This window comes from Poromitra crassiceps, assembly GCF_964638095.1.
Source record: "Poromitra crassiceps genome assembly, chromosome: 7".
NCBI lineage: Eukaryota > Metazoa > Chordata > Actinopteri > Beryciformes > Melamphaidae > Poromitra > Poromitra crassiceps.
The window spans coordinates 32,001,756-32,011,755 of NC_139628.1; the positions used below are offsets into that span (position 1 = coordinate 32,001,756).

The 10,000-nt window shown below is 47.1% G+C and overlaps 1 protein-coding gene and 1 pseudogene across 2 annotated transcripts in view; one reads left to right on the forward strand and one right to left on the reverse strand.

The window, feature by feature from the left end:
• The window catches only part of LOC310779539 (hsp90 co-chaperone Cdc37-like), a 44,454-nt pseudogene extending 41,930 nt beyond the window's left edge, over nucleotides 1–2,524 (forward strand). Inside the window, exon 4 of the transcript in view lies at nucleotides 2,507–2,524. The product of the transcript in view is annotated as a hsp90 co-chaperone Cdc37-like (transcript). The remainder of the gene's footprint in view (nucleotides 1–2,506) is intronic.
• Nucleotides 2,525–7,722: 5,198 nt separating this feature from the next.
• dysf (dysferlin, limb girdle muscular dystrophy 2B (autosomal recessive)) overlaps nucleotides 7,723–10,000 on the reverse strand; it is a gene marked incomplete at both ends in the record, with an annotated part of 159,277 nt that continues 156,999 nt past the window's right edge. The window contains 2 exon segments of the mRNA XM_083640065.1: nucleotides 7,723–7,791; nucleotides 8,341–8,488. Coding sequence (XP_083496191.1) covers nucleotides 7,723–7,791; nucleotides 8,341–8,488 — 217 coding nt within the window.

Genomic DNA, 10,000 nt, shown 5'->3' on the forward strand with positions numbered 1-10,000 from the left:
CCCACATTTACAAGTCCCAGTTTGAGTGTGTACATGTATGTGTGTGTTTTACCAGCCACGACTCAGGTTTACAGGTCCCAGTCTGAGTTTGTGCGTGTGTGTGTGTGTGTGTGTGTGTGCGCGTGCGTGTGTGTGCGTGTGTGTGTTTTACCAGTCCCCCGGCCGACTCTCCAGTCTCTCTGAGCTCAATTACCGGCTCCTTCTCTGCACTCGTTTATTCAGGAAAATGTGACTCCCTGAGTGCTTCTCAGATGCATCGGCCTGCAGGTCAAACCGTGTGTGCAGGAATCATTGCTGTGGCTTTTTACTTTTCTTTTTTGTATCATTCCAATGAAGCTTGAACAGATCATCATGCTGAACCAGAATAAAGGGGACGCCACATTTTAACCGGTTGAATTTGGAAGACAATGTAGATCAGGGGTGTCCAAACTTTTTTGAATGGGGGCCGGATTAGATAATGTGAAAATACCTGGGGGGACCGGCTGCTTCTCGCATCATATGGGTTATAAAAATAAAAATAAATCACATACAATTGTTGTACTCCAATGATTTTGTTTACCATCTGAATACATTAGTTCTGCCTGTGTTGTTCCTACTTGGTGCTTGTCTAAAAGCTGTATGATAGAGCTGTCATTGTTACAGTAGGTGAAAGGAAAAAATGCAAGTCGAACTTGCTTGATTAACCAATACTGTGTGGAGGGCCACACTATAGTATATTTTGAGAGACAAGCCGAGGGCCACTTAAAATCGGTCCAATTTGGCAATTGGCCCCTGGGCCGGACTTTGGACATGCCTGATGAGATTTGATCTATAAATACAGCAGGTGAAGACCCCCCCCCCCACCCCATTTCATTGTGACTATAGTTATAAAGTCAAGTTCGCGCACAATTTAAAGGGATAAATGTGGGTCTATATGGTCTTTATCATAGTCCTATGGACGTAGCTACCGTGACGTTACCCTTTAGTTTATGGACGCCCATTTTCACCATCGCCATTTGGAGCCAGAGGTGACGTGAAATTGGGTTAGGGTTAGGAATTCGTTGCAGAAAGTTACAATTAGCTGTTCAGCTGTCATAGAAATATGGAAGATCCTGACGCCTCCTCCACGTATTCTAAAGCTTCACCAGCAACAGACAGGTTAGAGGTTACCTCTTACACAAATAAGCTAACTCTTTCAATGGGGTGAGGTTTCTTGACCCGTACTACTACTCACTGTCAGGATGGGTCTAGGATCCGAACATCGCCAAAGTTGCAGTGCCGGACATCGTCATATTCCTAGTGGGAATGTCCAGCATACGACACAAGACGTCCTTTTCCTGTATTCTGGGGATCTCTCTCGTTTCGGCTTGAGTTCCACAGTTTTGGATACCGCGATGCGTGCACAACTACCCCTGTGACGTCAGCTGTAAAAGGGACCTCTTTTTGCAACGGAGTCACCCCTGCAGGCCATTTGAAAGAATGCAGGTTTGACACTTCTGCATTGGCTTCATGAACAAAGCTACAGTACGAGCTACCCCCCTTGGTCTTTATTAACTGAACTACAGTCTGTACAGTATAATATACAGTATGATATATCCACTATATAAGCCTACTATACATTACCGTAATAATATTGCATAAAGTCCCTTTATATTACAGGAAAAACACCATCCATTGAGTTGAAATGTAGTTTTATTGATAATACTAATAATGCAGTGCACACAATATTGCTCTTCGTAGATAGGAACTCAAATACATGTAAAGTTCAGAATACATTCAGTCTGTGTCTTCCAAAATAGCCTACATTTAGGTTTTTCAAAGTGGGAGGCGGGCCTCCCCAGGGGGGCACCAAGCAGTTTCAGGGGAGGCTCAGTGAATGGAGAGAAAAACAACAAAAAAACAACAACATCTCGAATATAGAATAGCCTAAATATGTGTGATCTGGTTCTGAGATACGGTAGTTTTGTGGAAATTTACAGATTTCCCCACTCTCCCAGAGTCAGAATTATGTCTTCAGACAGACCCTTTATATTTGATATAGTCTGAAGTATCAATATCAGGCTATCTTAGCACAATTTTTGAGTGTCTACTTTGGGATTAAATAACATAATCATGATCCCATCGGCATCCAGGAATTGAGGTAGGGTGGCTCCTAGCTTTGTCTGGGGGGAGGCCCACAGTCTCAGACTTTGAAAACCCCTTGCCTACATCAAATATCACCCGCAGGTCACTTTAGATCACCAGGCACAGTGACTTGATGTGACTTGGTGCAGAAACACATTCACTACAATTATTCTGTATTTCTGCACAAACTCAAGTACTTTTTTTAATGATAAAAAACAGCTTAAAATGCGACATGAGTATTATACAGTAAACGTATGTTTTTCCTGTGATTTCTTGTATGTTTAAGGCATGTCTTTTTTTTTTTTTTACTGTGCAGCAGTGTCTTTCAAATTTACCCCAAGCGAGACAAATTAAAATAAACCTTAGTACAAATTGTTACCTCAGCGCCCATGCGTTTTTGCAGATATACGACAGGTTTTGAAAGGGTTTCGTAAAGCCGAAGGATTGTTGAGTTTTCTCAGCCTATAGAGCAGCGTGTAATCCTTCAATTCCAGTGAAAACACGTTTAACACGAATAAGACAGACTCATGCTGCCAGCAAATACACAGCAGCTCTATACATTGATTGTTTTTTCAGGTCTCTGTTAACACTTTCATGACCAGGGTTGGACCATGTTTAGTCTACTCAGTCAATCCTTTTGTCAATTTAAACCAAGTCAGTCAACACAGGTTCATCCCTGGTCATGACAATTCAGATAGAACCTGGGTCACAACTCAGGAGAGATGAATAACAATTAGCATATGCAATCAGCATAACAAATAGCATTTCACACTGAAACGAACGCCTACTGTATGTGACTCCACCCACATCTTGACCCGGGTCAGGCAAATTGGGTTAACCCTTTCATGCCAAAAATAAACCTGGGAATAACCCTGGTTGGACACTTGGTGTGAAAGGGGTATATAATGATTGAAGGCATGATGGAGCTAAATGCAAAAAATACCAAGCGAGATTTAGATGCCACAATTACAAATTTAACAGTATTGAAGCCAAAAACTAAAAAATACATAATAGAGTCAATACTTCAGAGGCAGCAAGTGTTCAGGCAGCACGGTGCTTTAGGCAAAGTTAAATTTTTAAAGTCCAGCCCTATTTGCTACTTACCAATGATGATGATGTTGATTGGTAGAGTTCTTTCTCTGCACAATCCATGCTGTTCCTCATAGTAGCTTCAGGAAAGTTGAGGAAAAATGAATACAAGGTCAATGGGGTCACGCTCCTGTAGGTACAAGCTGCCTGAAGCTCACTGAGATGTACTTTGTGTGACTGTGGATGAATTAGATTTTAGTGAGCTTCAGTCAGCTTGTACCTACAGGAGCGTGACCACTTTGACCTTACATTCGTTAGTTCCCCAACCTTCCAGAGCTACTGTGAGGAACAGCATGGATTGTGCTGAGAAAGAACTCTACCAATCAACATCATCATTGGTAAGTAGCAAATAGGGCTAAACTTAAAAAATGTGAACTATCCCTTTAAGGCTTAAATAATGAGACAAAACAGTCACTTTTAGCCAGTGTTTTCAGGACCAACTCTGCAGGACAAAGGCATCTCCAGGCTTTTTTTTTGGAAGAATTATTTGTCCACTTTGTATTTTTCAAAATAAAACAAAGTAAAAAAGCACATTGATAAAAACAGCTAGTTGACAGCAGGATTGTCTAAATACACAGTGTTTGAAGGCATGGAAGCCAGCATCTTTCAGGATCATCTCAAATAAAGCTCATCTAAAGACAAAATAAAAGGAAACATCCTGACGTTAAAATACAATTCAGCAGAGACGGTACGACGTGAGGTTGATTTGCTCTTGTCAAAATCGAACAAACTCCTGTTTTCGTTTTTTTTCCACTTTTACACAAACAAAGTCTTTTAACCTGAAACGGTCCAGTCCGCTTTGCATTCACAGGAAGTCACAGTGATACGACTTTCTTTTAGTTCGGACAATCCACTCCTTGTTTTTCCTAACAGAAACTACAGCAGGAAGAAAGAAAGAACGAAAGAGCGTCAACAGCGTTTCTTGTCTCTGATTGGTTGATGATGATGTTGACGTCATGTAAAGTGTGAGAACAATGTTGCGGCGTTGACATTGACATTTTCAGACTATTGTGTTTTTGATGTCACTTTACACCCTCAAATACGCGTCAGAAAGAATCAATTTACATGCAGAGATGCTGTTTTCATGAAAGTTTAAAATGTGGTTTAGGCTGCGTTCACAACCAGCATGTGGTTTATTCAAACTCTTAAATATTTAATTATTTGATTCAGGGTTTTGGATATTATTTGGGGGCAGGTGACAACTCAACCATTTGAACTCTGGCTGACTACAGTATTCTCTGCTCCCTTCCCTTCGGTCCTCCATTCTTCCATCTCTCTCTTCATCATCGCTGGTCGTCTTTTTCCTTTTCATTCGCTCATCTGCTTCCTGCTTCACTCCATTCTCTCCTTTCTATATGAACTCTCTCTCTCTCTCTCTCTCTCTCTCTGCTCAATAAGCCAACGGGGGCTATTTAAAGAGCAAAAGGCCTCCACACACACACTTGCACACATAGACACACACACGCACACACACGTTTGCAGACACATACTCCAGGAAATCCTGTAGAATCCGGGTGGATTAGTCCCTCTGCCCTAACCCTTCCTGTTCGGACTGTTAGGTGTGTGTGTGTGTGTGTGTGTGTGTGTGTGTGTGTGTGTGTGTGTGACCGACTCGCAGCACGCAATGCGGGGCTTGGTGAAAAGGCCCATGGGTCGACCGGGACCATGACCCTGCACTGACCTACACACACACATTCACGAATGTCTGCACACACACAAACGAACGCATGCATGCACATGCACACACACACACACACACACACACACACACACACACACACACACACACACACACACACACACACACAGAAAAGAGGGGAATGCACAGTACATGAATAGATGAACACCACTCCACTTTAAGTTGAGTTTCTTCAAAGCAGTGTGTATTTGTATGTGTGTGTGTGCGCGCGCGTGTGTGTGTGTGTGTGTGTGTGCGCGTGCGCGCATCAGTCGTCGTTATCTGAGTCTATGTATCTTTGTACTAATAAACGTCGGACCCCCGGAGCAACAAGAACAAATCCCCGACTTAACCCCCTGAACTGAGGAGGGCGCTGAAAGACGAGAGGAGGGGGGGAGCGGGGGATGGAGGTGGAGAGGAGGGGGGGAGCGCTGGATGGAGGTGGAGAGGAGGGGGAAAGCGGGGGATGGAGGTGGAGAGGAGGGGGGGAGTGGGGGATGTGGGTGGAGAGGAGGGGGGGAGTGGGGGATGGAGGTGGAGAGGAGGGGGGAGCGGGGGATGTGGGTGGAGAGGAGGGGGGGAGCGGGGGATGGAGGTGGAGAGGAGGGGGGGAGCGGGGGATGGAGGTGGAGAGGAGGGGGGGAGCGGGGGATGTGGGTGGAGAGGAGGGGGGGAGCGGGGGATGGAGGTGGAGAGGAGGGGGGGAGCGGGGGATGGAGGTGGAGAGGAGGGGGGGAGCGGGGGATGGAGGTGGAGAGGAGGGGGGGAGCGGGGGATGGAGGTGGAGAGGAGGGGGGGAGCGGGGGATGTGGGTGGAGAGGAGGGGGGGAGCGCTGGATGGAGGTGGAGAGGAGGGGGAAAGCGGGGGATGGAGGTGGAGAGGAGGGGGGGAGTGGGGGATGTGGGTGGAGAGGAGGGGGGGAGTGGGGGATGGAGGTGGAGAGGAGGGGGGAGCGGGGGATGGAGGTGGAGAGGAGGGGATGAGCCACGCCCCCGTAGGAGACTGGTCAGCCAATGAAGTTTCATACCATTGACAGACAGCCAATCACAAGCTGATAACCATGCCAGGAGTGGGGTGTCTCTATCTAATGTTAAAGGTCTCTGACACGAGCGGAGAGAAAGGTACGAATGACCGCCTGTCTCACTCGTGCTGCCTTCAAGCGCTCCTCCAAAGCTCCGACTTTTGACTTCAGAGGTCAGAAAGAATGAGAACAGACAGTTGTTTTGGGTAGAAATCAAGCAGCTTTGAACAAGGGCTGGGAATTGGCAAGGAGCTCACGATACGATATGTATCACGATACATGGGTCACGATACAATTGTATCACGATACATTGCGATACAATACATATTGCTATATATTGCAATACTCTACATAATTTACGGAAAATAAAAAAAATAGAGCTGAAAATACAACTCGCTGTGTACCACCCAGGTAGTGTAATAATATGCACATCACTTTATATTGATAACTTAGTGGACAAATTGAGTCAAAACTACTGAGTGTTGAGTGTGTTACCGAACGCACTGAAATAAAAAGTATTCTTATTGTGTCACTGAAGAGACAGCTGTGCAAAAAATTGATATGGCGATATATCACGATATTTTTCCGAGATATCGATACAGTATTGCAGGAAAAAATATCACGATATATTGCCGTATCAATATTATTGCACAGCCCTACTTTGAACGATGAGAAGAGAATGCGCTTATGAACGCGTGAATGGGTGAACGTACTGTAGGCATATTTTCAAGTGCTTTGGAGAAAAGCGCTACATAAAGGAGGAGGTCGTCGTCGCATTTTACAATCTGTGATTCCCTGTCTTCCAACATGGCGGCATCTTCTCTTCTCTGCGTGAAGGGAGAGAAGAAAGGAGGCAGCGAGGGACGAGACAGGTGCGATTAAACGCTGCCAGAGATGAAAGGGAATAACATGGAGGGTTCAGGACCGGGGCGAGACCGGGGCGAGGAGACGCACACACACACATGCACGCACACACACACACACACACACACACACACACACACACACACACACACACACACACACACACACACACACACACACACACAGACTAATGTATGCAAACACATGCTGAGCTTTGATAAGGAATTTAGAAAGGCATAGAGCTATGCATTACTGGGTTAGTTGGTGTACAGTAACACATGCACGGAAGAACACGTGCATGCACACACACACACACACACACACACACTAATGTATGCAGACACTCTCCTCTTTGCTGCTTTGATAAAGGAACATGGCACGTGTGAATGCTTTACTCAACCGCAGTAAAGACACACACGCACATGCACACACACACGCTCTCTCTCTCTCTCATCAGGTCTATGTCTGAAGCGGTGTCTCTCTCTCTCTCTCTCTCTCTCTCTCTCATCAGGTCTATGTCTGAAGCAGTGTGGAGTGGTCCAGAGCACCGCAGCGTTCAGCTGCAGTTTTGGCTTCCGATGCTTTGAAGAGCTCTACAGGGGCCCTGGTCTGGACAGACCAGCGGCCGGATTCAACAATGTGTTCTTAACATTTTAGGAAGTTCTTAAGTCCAATTCCCCAATAGTTTTTTTAGTTCTAATTTCTTATGGATTTCTTTAATTTTCCTACTTCTCAAAATAGGGCCTGAATGAATTCTGGTTAATCAACTTTAGGCTACCAAATTTTAACGATTGTGATGATTTGAATAAATTGTGTTTAGCAGGTAAATTCTGTATTAGTGACTGATCAAGGCTGCTCCTCTCTCAGTTTTGTCAATGCTCTTTCTTTCTTTCTTTCTTTCTTTCTTTCTTTCTTTCTTTCTTTCTTTCTTTCTTTCTTTCTTTCTTTCTTTCTTTCTTTCATCCATCACTTGGCTCCCTTGGCTGGTCCTGGTGGTGGTCCGAAAGGTCCCACCATCTTCATGGCAGCGTAGTTCTGATAGGATGATGGACATACACAAAAAGGAGGAGAAGAAGAAGAAGAAGAAGAAGAAACACAAAAAGGAGGAGAAGAAGAAGAAGAAGAAGAAGAAGAGACAGACACAGAGGACGTTATTCTCTCTTTCATTCACACTTTCTCTCCCTCGTTCTCCCATCCTGTCACATACAGAATCCTATGGCATATTCATTCTCTTTTATCCTCTCTCTCCCACTCTATCGTTCATTCTATCTGTCTCTCTCCATCCCATTCTATCATTCATTCTCTCTCTGTGTCTCTGCCTTATCCTCTCTCACCCACTCTATTGTACATTCTCTCTCTGTTTCTCTCGCTCATGCTCTCTCTCTCCCACTATTGTTTATTCTCTGTGTCTCTTTACCTCACTCACTCTCTAAATCACCACAAATGTTCAAATATACAAACAGAAACATGTGGTAGATTGGAGCAGATTATCAGGATTGAATTTCTCTCAAACACACACACACACACACACCACACACACACACACACACACACACACACACACACACACACACACACACTTACCGGGAAGGAGTACAGGAAGACGCCGAAGAAGAGGAAGAGGAGGAAGAGGAGGATGAAGAGGATGATGACCCACTTGAACCTCCTCCACAGGATGAACCTCAGGGTCTTATAGGGGGAGGAGAACCACAGGAAGGAGGTCTCCGGACGACTGCAGGAGAGAGGAGGAGAGGAGAGGAGATGAGAGGAAAGGAGGAGGGGAGGAGCGGAGAGGAGGAGAGAGGAGTGGAGGGACAAGAAGAGGAGAGGAGAGAGGGGGAGAGGAGAGGAGAGGAGAGGAGTGGAGGGACAAGGAGACGAGAGGAGAGAGGGGGAGGGGAGAGGAGGAGAGAGGAGTGGAGGGACAAGGAGACGAGAGGAGAGAGGGGGAGGGGAGAGGAGGAGAGAGGAGAGGGGATGAGTGGAGAGAGGAGGAGATGAGAGGAAGAGAGGAGAGAAGATGATAGAGGAGGATGAGCGGAGAGAAGAGGAGAGGAAAGGAAAGGAGGAGGGGAGGAGATGAGAGGGGAGGAGTGGAGGGACAAGGAGACAAGGGGGGGGGGAGAGGATGAGGAGAGAGGAGAGGTGATGAGTGGAGAGAGGGGGAGAGATGAGAGGAAAGAAGAGAGGGGACGAGTGGAGAGAGGAGAGATGAGGTGTTATCCACTCCGGTGACATGGGAGTGGGTTTTCACTGGCCATCAACAGCCATCTTCTTGCTGTATTTACTCACTACATGAAATACAGCACTACACTACGACACCAATGTAGGGCAGTAGTGAGGAAATACAGCAGTACTGCGCCCCCACCTCAGAGAAAAGGCTCTCATCGTTGGAAAACTGTCTTCAGTTCAGTGCCCAGTAATGTCTCGGTGTCAGTGACAGGATGCCATGACAGGTGATCTAGATATAAAAACTGACCTGTTGTTATTATGATTCCTGTCACACCCACTCCCTGTCACACCCACTCCCTGTCACACCCACTCCCTGTCACACCCACTCCCTGTCACACCCACTCCCTGTTACACCCACTACCTGTCACACCCACTCCCTGTCACACCCACTCCCTGTCACACCCACTCCCTGTTACACCCACTACCTGTCACACCCACTCCCTGTCCTGCCCACTCCCTGTCACACCCACTCCCTGTCACACCCACTCCCTGTCACACCCACTCCCTGTCACACCCACTCCCTGTCACACCCACTCCCTGTTACACCCACTACCTGTCACACCCACTCCCTGTCCTGCCCACTCCCTGTCACACCCACTCCCTGTCACACCCACTCCCTGTCACACCCACTCCCTGTCACACCCACTCCCTGTCTCGCCTACTCCCTGTCTCGCCCACTCCCTGTCACACCCACTCCCTATCCCGCCCACTCCCTGTCACACCCACTCCCTATCCCGCCCACTCCCTGTCACACCCACTCCCTATCCCGCCCACTCCCTGTCACACCCACTCCCTATCCCGCCCACTCCCTGTCACACCCACTCCCTGTCCCGCCCACTCCCTATCCCGCCCACTCCCTGTCACACCCACTCCCTATCCCGCCCACTCCCTATCCCGCCCACTCCCTGTCACACCCACTCCCTGTCACACCCACTCCCTGTCACACCCACTCCCTATCCCGCCCACTCCCTGTCACACCCACTCCCTGTCACACCCACTCCCTATCCCGCCC